The following is a 17735-nucleotide window of genomic DNA, read 5'->3' on the forward strand; positions in this document are numbered from 1 at the left end:
CCTAAGTTGCCCTGACATAAGGCATTGGGTGAAACTCTGGGCTCCTGAGAAGCACAAGCATTAACACTCTGTAACTTTAACAGCAACTACAAACTTTGAACACAAGGCAACTACTGTTAGTCAAGCAGCTGCAACTTCAATGAAGAAGATACAGACTGTATACTGACTGTGGATCTTCTGCTGGAGATATTTCGTTTCTTTTTGTGTAGAAAAAACATAAAACTTTCCTCCATAAGTAAAAGGAAAATAATAAGCATAAAACCCTATTTGGTTTTTCAACTGAAAAACTATTTTGAGAAGCAACTGTACCTCTTCATGTAACAGACAAGAAAGGTTCTCAAAGCAGGACAGAAAAGTAGACGAGACTGAAAACTTGCAGTTCATAGTGCTTCTATGGAAACTGGGGGTATATACCCTCAAGATAATGGTTTGAGTGTCAAGTCTGTCAGCCTCAAGTCTTTCAGTGAAATTCTGTAAAGTACACATCATCTTTTATATCCACTTCGACATTATGTTTCCTCCTGTCACTTGTGAACAAATTATAGGTGTTGACTTGGAACTTTGTACTCAGAAATTCAATGCATCTTCACTGCCCATTGTTAATCACTCACTGCTGACACTGTATAGGCCAAGTTACAAAATTACACTGAAAGCCTGTATCATTCTAGAAAATGTAGCACAGTAATAAAATTGTCTTTTTTCAACAAGGATTGGGTGGGATATATGAGGATTCCTATTTGAAAGTTAGACATCTAATATTGTTTAGAAGGGAAAAGATCATCTTCAGATGTAGTTTTGGAAAAGAACTTTTGTTTATTCAGATACATGGCAGCAACAGTAGCAGCAACAGTCAACAGAAAGTAAATGGCATAATGTAAAGCGGTTGGTAGCAATCCAATCTTGATACTCATGGCTGAAAACCAGCACTTGCCAGGCCACACCGGCAGGGTGTCTTGCCAAAAGGCAAGTCTTGCCTTTTGGGTCAAGCATAAAATCCAGGTATTTTAGTAAGAAGAATATTGAGATGGTTCAGGACAATGTTTTACTTTCTCAAAGGTGATTTTCATTGTGCTGGCTGTGCTAAAGTTCTCTTTAGCAGGTCTCTGGACCGTATTTTTAGTTTATTCGAGCAAAGCTAGTAGATGAAAACATTACTGCCTCATTTGAAGATAGGGCAGATACATGCAAAGGGTCTGTAGTTTTTTCTTCACACTTCCTTGTCTGAGACATGATTAAAACATTCTGAAGATAATGGTAATACACTCTTCTAAAATTATTTTTAAAAATGGGAGAGAGGGGAGACATGGATTGCAATGCTGACAGGACCAATGCGGGGACGCCAAAAATTGCCCAAAAGCCACAAATGTGGCATTATGCATGGGTGCATCTTTGTCCAGAGGCAAAGTGCAAGAAGGTACAAGAGACTGGTACTGGTATTTCAGTACGTATAGTTACTGTAGGTCTAACCTATGAAGCCTCTGAAGACTGTGCAAGTCAAAAGCATCCTGCTATCACTACTCGTGAAGCCTCTCTTGCCACACTCAAGACTGCAGGCAAAAAAAGCAGAAGTCTAGTCAAGAAGTCAAGAGCAGAATACTAGTTTAGATGCACAAAGCACAAAATTGCCGTATTAGCTAATACTGTATACAAGATTGGGATGGCTATCAGGCCTAAATTTCAGGCTGGGGAGGCATAGGGCAGGGAAGGGAGACCTTTGCCAGCACAAGCAAAAGTGCTCTGACAGAGACACGACTCCAGGACAGAGAAGATAGTCCCGCCAGGATGTAAGCATGGAATTGAAGACATCAATTTCAACAGGTCCCTAAATTTAATGCTAATGTTATTAATAGGCCTTTGTGACTTGGTAAGGCCTGGAAAGGGAAAGCATATTTCTTTTATCTCGCTCTTTCCTTCATCATGTGACATCTTCCCACAGGAAGAGATCCTTACCAGAAACACTGAAGACAAAGTAGAACCGGAGCAAGAACACTTTCAGTCTAGAACAACGAACATGTTATTGATTAAGCAAGCTACATTCAATTGCGGGATGTATGTCCCGCAAACTCCTACTTGCTGAAAGGAGTTTTTTTAGTTGAGCCTTTTCCTTCTGGGCACTTCACAGGAAGTAATGTGGAGATGACATAGCTCAACTGATGCAACTTTCTCATCATCATTTTAAAGCTGCCTCACCAAAACAAACAAAAAAAAAATCTTAAAATCCAAGTCTTTCTGCTCAGCCAGATAAATTAGTTGCACTAAAGCAGTTCTCTCAAAAATTTTCTTTCTTTGTTTTATTGAAACAGTAAGGATTAACTGCAAGTTTTCACATGTGAAAAGAAAACTCAACAACATATCTTTACGGATGGTAAGAGCTGATATCTAAGAACTATGGAGTGAGAACACAGCCAGCACTCAGCACTAAAACAAAAAAGTTAAATAACAAAAAAGCAAGAGACTTGCATTTAGAATCCACGAATCTAATTAAAATATAAGATAAACCAAATAAAGGAGCACTGTAATTTCAGACTGTTATTCTGCACTAACTGTGACTAAGGAGTTGATTAAAGTGATTTACTCAAATTTAGGTTTGCAAGAAACCTTTCTGCTAATAGAAAGCTGTTAAGAATTCACAGTATTTTTACTTCTTAGAGGTAAACAGAAGATCACTCATCAGTAAGGTTACCTGTTTTGTGTTTTGATAACCAGGTGAACAGTGAGTCCGTCGTGAATTCCATGCTGAGTCAAAGTGTCTTGATCTTTTAAAATTTTTCCAGCAAATATTAACACAAGCTGATCAGTGTGGGACTTGAAACGCTTAGAGATTTCTTCCTTGAACTAAACAAAAAAAAGTTAATATTATACATTTATGTAATTGAATACTGAACTATAATTTTTTTAATTATTTAAGGACAAGCTGTTTTGTTCACATTTAATGTATTACTCCACTTGCACTCCATATTCTGTTTTACACAATCTAGAAATACTTTATTAAGTTTTCTCAACTTTTTTTGTCCATAGGAAGATGGGAAATAATTATTTCCTTTTTCATACAATAAAAATAAGAAGAGTTTCACATCTAGATCACTATATAACTAGCAATAACAAAAATCTCATTCCACTTAAAGATTACTATGCCTTCAATCACACATGCATCCATGACAATAAATATATACTAGTATTTATACTACTTATATACACACACATATATACACACTGTAATGTATGTAATTATATACTAGTAAGTATACACTTATATAGATATACACACACATGGGTGCATGCACGTCACTGAAGCCATCCATTGCTGAAAGACTGAGGATGCAATGTCCCAAGTACAATAAATGTGTCTACAGTTTTGCTGGAACTGAACACAGAAGTAACCTCTCAGACATATTTTTGCTGCCCTCCATGTGTCAAAACTAGCATTTGTTTCCACACAGGCAAAAGTTACCTCTCAGGTGTCTCTGCTTTCTCATTCAACATATGACATAGCTACATGAAATGCAGTTGCAGCCCAGGGCATGGTGAACAGCCACATTCTTCAGCTGACCAGGAAACCATACCCTCATTAAAACAACTGAACATGAAAGCCCATGTATACCTTCTTGCCTTCCTAGCCAATAACAATCAGGTTATGCTTTGACTGAGTTCTGACTGAGATTTATTATTCTCTAGAAAAATGCTCTCACCAAAAGCCCAGAATTCACAAAACTTAAAAAGGCAGATATCAAAGAAAAATGCTAAGGAATGACTTGATTATAAGAAAGCCAGATAAATTTATTCCACAAGACTAGTCAGTTGGCTAAGTATTTTTAAAATGATCCCAGGGAGTTAGGAAGTCCTTCAGAAGTTCACCTGTTTAATATTTTAAAATTAAGTTGACCATACTGCTTTAAAAAACATCCCAAACATCCTAGGGAATTCTCACTCCATATAGGAAAATGAAAGATTAATCTTGCAATTAGTTATTAATAATTACATTTTATAATACACAGGACTAAAAAAGTAAAATCCCACTTTATTATGCTTTGAAGGTGAGTCTCTAATTGAAAGGGTTTACAGTGCATGAAGAGGAAAAAAACAGATTTAAAAAAAAAAAAAAAAAGAGAGAGAGTCAGAGACAACAGAGGTAAAAAGTCTCTGTGTTTGGGGAGGAGGTTGCCCTTGGTTAGTTGAAAGCCTACTCGCACAGAGTTAGTTCCAGTTCTTGGGGAAACAACTTTTAAGTCAGCCTTTATACTGGCAATAGACTTGCAAGTATTCCAGAAAGTCACTCAGTCCATTCCTTCCCAAAGGGGGTTACTTACCTGAATTATTCCTGACATGTTTATCTAGTCTGTTCTCTGAGGTCCTCAGTGACTTTTGTCCAAGAAACCTATTCCAATGTTCCACTATCCTACTACTATATTGTCCTGTCCACAATGGACAAGGCAAACAGACTGCTGATCTCCTTAGAATAAAGGGTTGCAGTAAGGCTAATCTTTCCTTGAGGGTTGTTTTCTAATCCAATCATTCCCACCACCCTTTGGATTTTCAAATCCAATTACATCGTTTTGTAAGTGTGGGGCTCAAAACTGGCCAAAATATTCCACACCAGTTCTTATCTATACTTAGTGGAACAACAGGATAAACCCCACACCCTGCAGGCTATATTCCTATTTACCAGAAAAAGTGAGAAATCCATGTGGGAAAATATTCGTGTAACAGTGCTGACTTATTTAACAGCTATAAACTCTAGACCCTTTTCATGCAGTTGCCTCCTATTCTACATTCTTCTGGTTAATTATTCTTAATACGCATTCCAAACTAACATAAAAACAGCAGAAATACTCACAATTTGGTACAAAGCCAATGTGTAAGAATAAAGGACTACCATACCATGCCAAACCAAAGAGTAATGTCATTTACCCAAACTCATTTATTATCGTGTTTTCTACAATATGTTGTGACAGTGAAATCCACAACTTCTCATCAGAAGACTGGTGCTGTCGTATAAACAATATTCACAGAATCATAGAATAACTCAAGTTGGAAGGGAGCATTGAGTCCAACTCCCTGCTCCTCGCAAGCCTACCTAAAACTAAACCACATGACTAAGAGCATCATCCAGACGCTCCTTGAACTCCAACAGGCTTGGTGCCATGACCACTTCCCTGGGGAGCCTGTTCCAGTGATTGACCACTCTCTCAGTGAAGAACCTTTTACTAACGTCCAATCTAACTTCCCCTGATGCAGCTTCATTCCATTTCCTTGTCTCCTATCACTGGTCACCAGAGAGAGGAGATCAGCATCTCCCCACCACGGTTCCCCTTGAGGAAGTTGAGATATGGATTTGATATGGACTATTTAATAGATGAGGAATTGGCTAGATGGTCGCATTAAGAGGGTAGTGATCAATGGCTCAATGTCCAGATGGACATTGAGATGGACTCGTCGGTGAAGAGTGGTGTCCTTCAGGGGTCTGTATTGGGACAAATACTATTTAATATCTTTATCAATGACACAGACAGTGGGATCGAGCGCACCCTCAGCAAGTTTGCAGATGACACCAAGCTGAGTGATGCAGTTGACACACCTCAGGGACAGGATGCCATCCAGAGGGACCTGGACAAGCTGGAGAAGCGCGCCCGTGTGAACCTCATGAGGTTCAACAAGGCCAAGTGCAAGGTCCTGCACCTGGGTCGGGGCAACCGCTGGTATCAATACAGGCTGGGGGACAAAGGAACTGAGAGTAGCTCTGCCAAGAAGGACTTGGGGGTACTGGTGGATGAAAAGCTGGACATGAGCCAGCAATGTGTGCTCGCAGCCCAGAAGGCCAACCGTATCCTGGGCTGCACCAAAAGAAGTGTGGCCAGCAGGTGGAGGGAGGTGATTCTGCCCCTCTGCTCTGCTGTGGTGAGACCCCACCTGCAGCACTGCGTCCGGCTCTGGAGCCCTCAGCACAGGAAAGACGTGGAGCTGTTGTATCGGGTCCAGAGGAGGGCCACAAAAATGGTCAGACGGATGGAACACCTCTCCTATGAGGAAAGGCTGAGAGAGTTGGCGTTGTTCAGCCTGGAGAAGAGGTGGCTCCGGGAAGACCCGATTGCTGCCTTTCAATACTTAAAGGGGTCTTATAAGAAAGACGGGGACAAACTTTTTAGTAGGGCCTGTTGCGACAGGACAAGGGGTAATGGTTTTAAACTGAAAGAGGGTAGACTTAGACTAGATATAAGGAAGAAATTTTTTACAGTGAGGGTAGTGAACCACTGGAACAGGTTGCCCAGAGAGGTGGTAGATGCCCCATCCCTTGAAATATTCAGGGTCAGGTTGGACGGGGCTCTGAGAAACCTGATCTAGTCGAAGATGTCCCTGCTCATTGCAGGGTAGTTGGATTAGATGACCTTTAAAGGTTTCTTCCCACCCAAACTATTGTATGATTCTTTAAGTTGTAGACTGTGATGAGGTCACCCCTCAGCCTTCTCTTCTCCAAGCTGAACAAGCCAAGAGACCTCAGCGGCTCCTTGTCAGTCTTGCCCTCAAGACCTTTAACCACCTTGGTCGCCCTCCAGACCTTTAACCACCTTGGTCGCCCTCCTCTGGACACACTCTAATAGTTTGATGTCCTTCTCCAAATTATCTTAAACCAAGCCCTGTTATACTTTTCTAGAAGCTACTATTTACCCATAAGGTCAAGGAAACAAAACACCATTTATAGAACATAACCAAACAGTATCTAATATTACTAGTGCATAGGCATCAAAGGCTATATACTTCCTTTTCCCTGCTTGCATGTAATGCTATTTAGATGATCTGCAAAAACAACACTACAGTAAGGCATGAATGCAACAGCCAATGTTATCAGGACCCCCAAAACAACCCCCAAAGCAACATATGTGCATGATCCAAATGCACAATAGATCTCTTTCCAGCCACAATAATAAAACTGCCAAGAATACTGATCCAATTTTGGCTGAGATGCATTTATATAAAAAGCCTAACCAAAATGAAAAAAAAAAAAAAAAAAAAAAAAATCAGGTCTCTTCATCGTTTCACTTGCATTCAGCACAGCCTTGGGACTTCTGAAATGACAAGGTAATGACAAGGACCAAGCCCCCTGTTTGACACTTAATTCACAGAAGACTACCACATAAAACCCAGGTTACCATGCAAGAAACTTTGCAAATGAGTATGCAGATTAGTGTTAACAGTCAAAGATACCATCAGTAACAGATTAGGTCCATGCACTTTATTTTTCGGCTGGGGCAAGGGGAAGAGAATCGTCTATACATTTGTAAAACAGAATCCCAAAACCGTTTTCAATATATGTGGGTTTGTTTTGTTTTAATTGTCAGCATCTAATGTGTTGCTTCGGGGGGGGGGGAATAATCTAAAAATCAAAAGAGCAAGTCAGTCTCCAGCATCACCTGATCTCTGCCAATACTGGAAGATGATTAGCCTTAGGTCGGAGTTTGGCACAAGTCACTACTGTTTGCACCATGAAATGAAGTCAAGCAGGGTGGAAGAGAAGACCCTTTACCATCCTCTGGGGGCAAACATCTATCTTCAGTATTCTCAGTCTCTCACTGTTAATGGTAACTGAACTGCAAGACCATACCCCCACAGTAAAGGGGAAAATCCAGAAGTTTCTTTAAATTCAGACAGCGAAAGGACAAGAGAAACGACTGGCAATCGTGTTCTTACTCCCACAGACCTTATCTGTGTAGTTTTTATAGGACTCCCCACTGCTCTTACTGGCAACAAATGATTTGGGCAGATAAGGTGCTACAGCGCTACGGTAATGAAAGACAGCATAAACAGTAAAGACAACTATCTCAATTTTCTTTTCCCTAAACATCAATCTAGGATGTATCACCTCAGAGCCTCAAATGAAATATACATAATCAACAACAAAGGGAATAAAGGAAATGAGATTATGATGATGTGAATTAATACATATTTAGGCAGCTGTAAAAAAAGAAACTCTGATACTGTTTAAATCTTCCGTTCGTACAACTGAACTAAATAACACTCTCAGTAAATTACAGTTAAAATACTCTGTCACCTGGGAAAACTAAAAGCAGGAGTTCAAAGTGTCACTGGCTGGAAATCACGACCATTTCTGTCCAGTTCTCCTACTGCACTGACTCTTCCTTTTTATTAACATGCAACACTCCAAGCAATGGCTTCAGCTGATTTGCTCTACTGTTCTAAAATACAAGTTTTACTTCATTGTAATAATATTAGGCATTGTGATATTACAAAGGTGTTCAGTTATATCTGAGCATAGAAAAGGACTTGAAGTTGTAAAAATAAAGAATGTTTCACCATACCTAATACCCAGCATATTCATGGAAACTAGTTCATTGTACTCCTCTAGTAACTGAATACAATAAAAATAATGTAAAATGATGTGAATTTTAGACATGATTATTAGATGAATCAGTGGAGAGAAACACAATGGGAATCAGACTGAAACACAAGACTAACATCTAGACAGAGGTCTGGTTTACCTAGGGAGAAAAGGAGAAAGGATTCTTAACTGGAGTGAATTAATTCGAGGTCACAGCCTCTTCAAAGCATGGCAACTTGCAGATTTGACATGAATTAGAGAAAATCTAAAGCTAGTCTTGTTGAAGCACCTTGCCCACATTACCATTTTACCTCAAATTAACTTGTTTTTATCAGCTTTTTTTTTTTTTTTTAAGGACAGGAACAGTGTAATTTTTTACATTGAGAACATTCATGGTTTTTAGCAGCACACCAGCACTTCTTGTTTACACTCTCAGTTTCCATGCCAAATATCTTCATCTTCACACAACTTTAAAAAACTCAGCCAAATACTCTGCTAACAAAACTCAGCTTTTTTGTTCCAGGTTAACGCAGAAAAAGGCTCCACGAAGCAAGTCAGGACTTCTATTACACCTGCTGAACTTGATTCCCTCTGAAGGTTTTTGCAAGGTATGGGTGGACACCATGGTGTTGATGCCCAGGGCTGAACAAACGGATACTCGTACCTGGGCTAGTTAAAGTAAACATTTTGTCACTGAACAAAGCAAATGTCTGAATACACATGAAGTAGAACAGCTGACTAAAACAGAGGCTGTTTTGCACTGTCACTTTGCAGAGCAGATCCATACTTTAAACATTAACCTATTAACATCTGACAAGTTGGCCTAGGCAGGGTCTGGTAAAAAGTTATTCCAGGCAAAGTAAAAATCTTAACATGCAAACTGTCCTTTGATATGTTACCACCATGTAATGATTCAAAAGCTTATGCTGACTCACTCTATGACATCAAATACAGCAACTGTAATAACACTACTATCCATTCACATGACAAAGTGCTGTGAAAAAGGAATAAAAAGAGGAAAACAAATAAACGAAAAATACTTTCCCAAATCTGCTCAACCTTGGCTTAGTAAGACATATGTAAAAAATACATTACAGTAACAGTCTGAAAGAGGCCTCAGGGAATTAACAGTCAATTCCCACTGAAAAGTAACAGAAAACAGGCCCCTAAAAACTGCAACTGCTTTGAAAATACTAAGCTACAACTTTATCTAGATGACAATAAAAAAGCAAAGTTGCTGACTCTTCCCACACCAAACTCTGTTTTGAACATGGTAGTGGATGACATGGAAGCAAAGGTTTGTATCTAGAGGGCTGAACTGCAGTTTATGTTCCCAGCAGCCCCTCAAACAGTTCTACTACAAAGAAAGATTATCAAATGACATTACCTTCTTCAGCACTGCTGTTTCAAAACACACCCATGATCATTTAAACTTTCAACTGACATTCCTAGTAACATACTCAGTTAAGTGTCTTAGCTGGACTCTAGTCTTTCTTACACCCACGCCCAGAAGTTTCAACAGAGGCTAACTTTGATGAGCTCCAGCTTTCTTTTATACAACAGAATTAATGGCTACAGGTCTTCTTGACCCAAGAAGTAAGGAACCAAACACACTCATGGCAATGTAACCACTGATAGCTGTAGTCTCCTTTTCTGATGAATCAGACCCGATAATCTCATGACTGTGAATTAAAGCGAGTCAGTGAAAACAGGGTTTCATTGCACAATTCTTGGACACTATACAGGAAGGGGGACAAGAATTTGTGGTTTCAAGCAGGAAAGCACTTTTGGCTCACAGCCCACGGTTTGCAGCAGATAAAGCGTAGCTAGAAAGCGCACCCTTAGGTTGCTTTCTATTAGGCTTCTATATAAGCGTATTCTGTCTTTCATGACTCGATGGAGTTATCTTCCCATGCCCTTGTCAATGATCCATACTAGTTTCACAATCAAATTATTTCCTCAAATCCCTGCAACCAAACCAAACTCACAAAAAACTCATCTCAACAAACAAAGTCAGATTCTTGATGAGCTTACAAGGCTAGTAACCCATAAAGGAAAACTGTGGCAGTGCAGCCTAGAGGAAAGGGCTCAGGACTCGTGTTCCACTCAGTTCTATCCCTTCCAGGCATCCTTCAGCAAGCCACACCACTCCTCCACGCTTTGACTTAGGAGAAATGGTCAGCAATACTTCCCTTCCCCATAAAAGCACTTTGCAATCTACAGGTGGAAAGTGTTGTACTTGCAACAGGACTAGTCTGTTCTCTAGCAAGTCACTGAGACTGGAAAAGGGCATAAAAGGATTATGTGTAAAATGGGATTCTTGCAGCAGAGCTCCTTCTTGAGAATCTACTCTATGCTTTCCTTTTCATGAGACAGCAAAAGATGCTTTATCCTTCAACTTAACTGGGACAAGCTTGGGCAACATCCATTTTTCCTGAGGAAACACTGAGATGTGAATTACTGCCGATAGAAGAATTCCTTCTCATCTGACCTTCTAGGTAAGCATCTTTAAATTGTTTGACTTTCGCAAGTTTTAAATTTAAGGTGATACAGAGTATAATCGTGAGTGGACTACAGACAGAATGGCTAACATTCTTTTTCGCCTGTCAGTGGCAGGGAACAACTAACCCCATCAACAAGAAGTTTAAACGAAAGCGTTTTTCTCCATGTCACCATGTATTCCCAATTCTTAAGATTTTGGCCTAACCTTACTCCCAGACAGTGACCCTTCTTACACAGCCAAGGTTTATAGTCACTAGACTGAGATGTTGACTGGGCTCTAATATATAGAATATCTTACCATGACACGTCTAGCACAGCTGTTCATTCATTAGGGTTTTCTCTGCTGTTGGCAATTTTGAGCAGTACACAGGATGATCTTTAAAAATTCTGTGACACGCCTGACCCGTGACTGAGGGCGAGGGATGCTAGCAAAACAAACCCGCAGGAAATCACAAGAGGAAGGCATGCCCTGTTTAATAAAGTTTAAAAAGGATAAAAAAATTGAAATATCAAAATGAACCTGTTAGAGAAGTATCTGTACACAAGACACTTCACAGTATTATACAAATAGGTATTCTTATTTTACTATATCTGCCAGTCATTCATCAGAAAACGCTTGCTAAGTACCATTGTTAGATAACTGATACTTTTGAGTTACATCTAATTAAGCCAACTCTCAGGAAAGTCAATATACCTTCTTCTAAAGGGTTTTATTCTACCAAACAGCCACCTACCATTGCTCCAAAAAAATTTTAATCAAGTTTCCAAAATGAAAAAAAATAAATAGCTTAAGAAACATGAATAATCAGAGTGTATTGCAAGGCAGACTCCATGAAGAGTCACACAGATGTGTTTCAGTGCACTGAGACACCAGACAATGGAAAACATAATGCTAAACAATTCATGTACTCAAGTGCCTTGGGTGCCAACAGAAAGCTAAATCATGATCCTGGAAAAGAAGAACAAACTGGACTCTATTATATAGTTTCAACCTCCTTTGATTGTACCATTCAGTAATCCCTGGACTACAAAAAAAACACTGAGACAGAATTGGATTAAGTTAAAAGAACTGAAATTAAACTGTTCTTATGAAGTAAAACATTACATAAAATATTAAAAGCATGTGCAAGTCAGGAAAGATGCTCTACTACCAAATCACCCAATGTTCCCCCCCTAACATTTACACCTGTGTGATCTTTATAAGCAGAACATTACCAATTTGGGATCATGAGAACCAGGCACAAATCTGAAACCCTGGATTTATGGATTTAAAGATTCAACCATGAACTGTACTCAAGTTGTAATCAGAGAATACAACTTTATGAGACACTTGACAAAAAGCAGAGTCTCACAGTAGGTCAGAGTTTTTACCTATAATTTAATGTAGTACAGAAAGCACAATATCTGTGTGTTCACTTAGTTTGAAAAACATACTACAAGCTGTTAAATATGCTATTACTGAAAACTGTATTCCACACTGAAGAGAAATTCCATAAAAAGGTTGAAGTTAAATAAAAATGGAAAAAAAAAAAAACGCAAAAGAACCAAATCTGTTTTGTGTGGAACTAAACTCAATTTCACTAACTTTTCCAGATAGACATTACTCTGAAATTTTCAGATAATCACACGATTGACAATAATTCTCTGCAAGAACTGCAAGCTTCTGAAATTATTACTGCAGATTTGCTATATCCACTCTTTCTTGGCCTACCAGTCAAAAATATACAGCAAGGCATGTTATTCACTTCCAGAGTTGTAATGTCCACGGAATGCACAACTTGGTATCTTGCAGTCTGCATACACATTGGTGGACAGTAACTCTGAACCGGTTACAATAAACTCTTGAACACTGCAAATGTCAACACTGGGCATCACAAAAAAAATGTACCATGAAGTCTCAGCAAGCTTTAACTCTTCTAAAATTCCCTTACGGTGTAAATAGTCTAAATGATGAAAGTAAAACTGTTTTTCCATGTAACTGGTTGCAACACCTCATCACTCAAACAATTCAAGTCATTCACTAAGACATTAAGACATGAGTTGTCCATAACGTGAGTGCACCTTCTCTGTACACAGGCTTTACCAAAACACATTGTTAAATCAACTCTGCTAAGCAAGGAATTGCAAAGATTGTATTGCCATGAACTCAATAAACCAAAGAACAAGAAAATAAACCAAAGGACAAAACAACAACAAAAAGACAAAAGACAAACAGTTTTACTGAGCTAAAGTGTCAGCACCATCAGGGTCAGCTAAAGTCAGCAGGCTTCTAGGTATTAATCTTTACCTACAATGTATTCATGAAGTCTTTGCACAGAGCAAGATCAGTATCATACCCCGTCAAGAAGCAAATATTTGGTCCTTGTCCTAATACTGAGCCAAACTGTTCTCAGCACAATCAAATAGCTTCCACAGAAAAACAGACAGATGGGCGGCACTTGCAATCAACTGACCTTCCAGAGTGGCTTTGTACTTGAAGGTTATTTTCCATTCCAATCTGCATACTCGCTGTTCTAGCTGCACAACACAGGATAAGCAATAACAAACCTTGTGTTGTTGAAGTCTTCCAACATAGCGAAAAGTCCTCCTTGACTTCGGACAGTTGCAAACCTGATTTATATTAATGGAGCAGCATAAAATATGCTTTCTGTAGCCCTAAATTTGGCCCTGATGACCCAAAATACTGACCTAAAAATCTAGATTTTTGTTCTGGCAGTATTCTGAAATGACTGCAAAAAAATAAACAAGTCAACTCATTAAGTCATAACATTAGCTACAGAAACATACAACTGAATGGGGTTTACTTTGCTGTACAAGTTTAGGGTTTTTTTGTTGGTTTTTTTTTTCAACCTGCAAATACGGCAGGCATTGCTGGCCCACCTATGCCAACAGAACAAACCACATGCTGATCCCAGATGCACTTGAATGGATGTTCAAACTGTTTTGTATTTGAGATTAACCTATTTTCAAGGCTGGCTCTAGAAACATCACACCTACTGTTGATGCTTATTATTAACAACAGCTCATTTTTACAGTTTAAGAGCAACAGCCAATACTAGTCACATTACAGGGACAGTGCATTTTTTAGTGCTGGATATGACATCGTCTGGGACTCCAAGCAAATGGTCGACCTACAGGGGCAATCTTACTTCACAGGAATCAAGATGTAACTGCAGATCTAATCTGTTAACAGCAGCTCCAAGAGAGACAACATGCAGATTTTAAGATATCTTAAAGACATTTTAAGCAGTGTGTTCTATTAATTACCTAAACTTGTGTCACTGCTTTCAGTAAAAATTCACATTCTTGTTAGGTTGTATAACTATTTCATTTTTTTAAGATAATTGCTTATTTGAAAACCTAGCAGCCCCACTGGCATTCGCATTTGAAACAATCTTGTTAAAGTCAAATAGATTACAAAATTCACATCTTAAGTAAATTTGTTTATAATTCTTGAAGTACCCAGACTAACTGCAGATTGGTCTTCAGGACAAATGTGATCCTCAGGTTAGATCCAGCATATGTATCTCTCTTTTAAAAAACAAAACACAACAAAAACCCCAAAACCTGCAAAGACTTTTACAAAAACTGCATTGATGCTGCTCACAAATCTATGGAGAACAGAGAAGTGAAAAGCACCCCTTTCAGACTGAGATTGCTGGGAAAGCAGTGGACAACATTAAAAAGCAAACACAATCATTTTACCTTTGGGAGAAATGCCTAGATTAAGCTTGCAGAGAGAGTAGCTGATAGCACACAATACTGCAGCTGCCAAAAGACCAGTGAAGACAAGAGAGTAGTCTCACCCCTCTGGCAGCTGGAGAGAAGACCTCAATGAAACTTATGTCTGGGATACTTATAAGCCAAATGCTGACATTAAAAACCCTGAATCTAAAATAGATCCAAGCGTAAAAACTTGAAAGAAATATCAGCATTTTGTCTCTTCACAGCAACTAGGTGGAGCAAGAGTCTGATACTCTAGCCAAGGTGCTGGCACTACATTTTACACTTGGGAGCCTTTACTTCACCTTTTGTATCCTCCCCCAATAACTACACAGCGTCTTTCAGCTCATCCATAAGGAATGATTTCGGGCTCTGTGTCTAGACACCAGTGGCACTCTCACACATGTAACCTTTTTTTGGTAAGGTTTGCAGTTTTCCACCATACAAAAAATGTTAAGTCGAACTGACTTGCCTCATTTACAGACATTTCAGTGAGAATTTCAGAGAAATTCTATGGAAAACAAAGTAAGTCTGAATCTCCTTCAGGGAACTTTCTGGAGTATTTTAGCACAGCAGTGTATACATCCTTCAAAAGGAGGAGATTCTGGCTTTATAGAGCCTCTACCTTACACTTTGATTACACCTCTTCTATGATTTGTAGCTTTCTAACCTAAACACATAAAGTTCTAGTCTATACTTGCACGGAAAACCTCCAAGAAAACAGAAGAGTTGCAAGAATTAGTGTCGATGATTCAGTAGGTGTTAGTGCTTCTGTTGAACCAAAAGCATAGACTTTCACAAGAATGCAAAAAAGACCCTAATAATTCAGTTATTTGACAGTACCGCCGTGCTAAGTACTATATCAATAACTAGCACATTTAAGTACAGCAGAAGGTGTGCTTTATTTGTACTGCAAATTTTACAAACACAGTCTAAAGACCTGACTTCCCTAAAATAAAGGCATCTTTGCATAACCTACTTGCTGTTTTTAAAAGACAGTTTTAGATCAAGATAACCACTGGCAACACAGCGCTGTAATGCAGGTGACTACATACATTTTCTATAGTCATGCTAGTTAGCCAGCCAGCCAGCCTTCTACTTGCAGACTGAGTCAGCTCGACAGGACAACTCACAGTTAGCAAACGAGCTATGTCCACCTCCCGGGCCGGCTCTCAGCATGCCAACAGGGAGCAGAGAAACTGGGAAGGAGGAGATGAAGCGGGAGGTTTCTTCACTACCCCCGCTAGCCTCAGATGGCAGCAGTCCTCTCCTGGGCCGGGCTCGGCCCTGGTACTCGCCCAACAGCGCCCAGAGCAGCCCGGGCGAGCAGGAGCTGCTTTGTCACCGGGAAGGGCCCTCGCCCTGCAGCGCGGGAGGCGGGAACCGCGGGCCTGGGCTCTTCTCCCGGGCCGTGCTCCAGCCGGCCCCGGGCCCTAATCCCGGCTTGGCTACTCCCGCCAGGCCCCCGCTGCCCACCCCCTCGTCCGCCGGCCCGCCAGCCCCCTCAGCCAGCTCCGCTGCCCCTCACCTGCCGGATGCTGCTGGTTTCGGACACGGCGAATTCCTCCTTCTCCTTGGGAGTCTTCACCGTGACTTTGATGATCCGCGGCTCGGCAGCGGCGGAGCCCCGGCTGGGGGAGTCCGGGGGGCTGCGACCCCCCGCGGGACCCTCCGCGTTCTCCGACATGGCGGGGGAGAGAGGAGACCTGGCCGGCTGCGGCCGCGCAGCTCCAGGCAGATCCGCCGCGCCGCGCAGCGCCGGTGACACCCGCTCCCGCAGCGGCGGGCGGAAACAGCCCGTCTCGGCCGCGGCGCACGCTGATGACGTCCCGCATCGGGGAAGTTACTAGAAAGGGGAGATGCCTGCCCACTGGGGCGCGGACGGCGCCTGCGCGCTGGGGGAGTGAGGCTGTGGCGGGGAGTCCGCGCATGCGCCGGAGGCCCGCCGCCAGCAACCGCCCCTCACCTGCTGCTTGGGGAATGTACGCCTCTGAAAGCGACGCTTTATTTTTCTCAGACTGCTCCAGGGAAGCTTAAAATTTATTTTCAGAGACAAGGGGAGTTCTGTGCTTTGAAGTTGCGGGTACATACGTGAAGGAGGTTGCTAGGAGTTTCCCAGAGTTGGGAGTGCGGGTGCCCGACGCCCAGCTGGGGTTTGTAGGAGCTGTAATCTGTAACGCAAGGGCGTGTGGCGTAACGGAGGCCTGTCGCGGCCTGCGAGGCTTTTGTGTTGGAAAAGGCAAGAAAACGTAACTCGGTACAGCTTATGAACCTAGGTCAAGGGACTCCATCACGCCTGTTGCTTTTAAGTTACTAGGCACCAGCTAAAGGGTGGGAATGCTGGGATATTGGATTTTCCTCAGACTTGGTCGCTAATTAAACCTAGTATCGCCAAATTAGGCATTCTGCCAAAATATGAGTGCTTTTCCTGTCTTTCTGATAGGAAATTGAAGATATTTGTTCCAATTTTAGTGTAAAATGTATGTGTTGCTTCGAATTCTGGAGTCAATTGCCCTTTCTTCCTTAAATACGAATTGGCATTTCCCACAGTAGCCTGACTCACCAGATGATTTGCTGGCTTGGTCTGCTGTTGGGATAATGTCTCAGGAACTCTATGTAAATTGGTTCAGCTGGTAATAAATAAAGTGTAATACAACATGGTAGGCTCCAACCCTCTAAAATTTTTACTAAAGGAATTTAAAACCTGCTAAGAGGTTTTAAAATAGGAATGCCAAAGACTGGTTGAAGGCGATTCCAGGTTTTGTCTGTCCTAGAGTTCTCGTTTGTTGCAGATAAAAATAATTTCAGGCATATTTGACTACTAAGCCTTTCCTTGGTCACGCTTGTTCCTGTTCCGCATTAGTCATGACCCTAGAAATCGTTGAATTCTGCTGCGGCAGAGCACTTTGACACATGCAAGTGCTACACTGTCCTGTCAACTGGCAGAGCGAGGGACATAATGAAGTAAAATTTTGCACTGCAATCAAGCAGTGATTTCAAGCAGAAATCATGCGTATCAAAGTGCAAGGGGATGTTCCTCATCCCAGGCTGTTCTTAGTTCATAGATACCGCTCATGCTGACTGTATCGTTACTTGAATAGAGTTTGTACTGGAGTAGCAGAACTACTACCTGGTTATGGTTAGCAGAGATTTACAAGTTAGAGAAATAATCATTAGT

At 40.9% G+C, this 17735-nt stretch overlaps 1 protein-coding gene across 3 annotated transcripts in view; it reads right to left on the bottom strand.

The window, feature by feature from the left end:
* The window catches only part of UBQLN1 (ubiquilin 1), a 29153-nt gene extending 12770 nt beyond the window's left edge, over positions 1-16383 (bottom strand). Inside the window, exons 1-2 of one of the 3 annotated variants that reach the window (XM_075526713.1) lie at positions 16086-16383; positions 2684-2835 (exon numbers count right to left, since the gene is read on the bottom strand). In XM_075526713.1, coding sequence (XP_075382828.1) covers positions 2684-2835; positions 16086-16244 — 311 coding nt within the window. In that variant the 5' untranslated portion in view covers positions 16245-16383. The remainder of the gene's footprint in view (positions 1-2683; positions 2836-16085) is intronic. The other 2 variants (XM_075526712.1, XM_075526711.1) reach the window with 2 other exon arrangements.
* Between the last annotated feature and the right edge of the window lie 1352 nt (positions 16384-17735).

This window comes from Mycteria americana, chromosome Z (assembly GCF_035582795.1).
Source record: "Mycteria americana isolate JAX WOST 10 ecotype Jacksonville Zoo and Gardens chromosome Z, USCA_MyAme_1.0, whole genome shotgun sequence".
Classification (NCBI taxonomy): Eukaryota; Metazoa; Chordata; class Aves; order Ciconiiformes; family Ciconiidae; genus Mycteria; species Mycteria americana.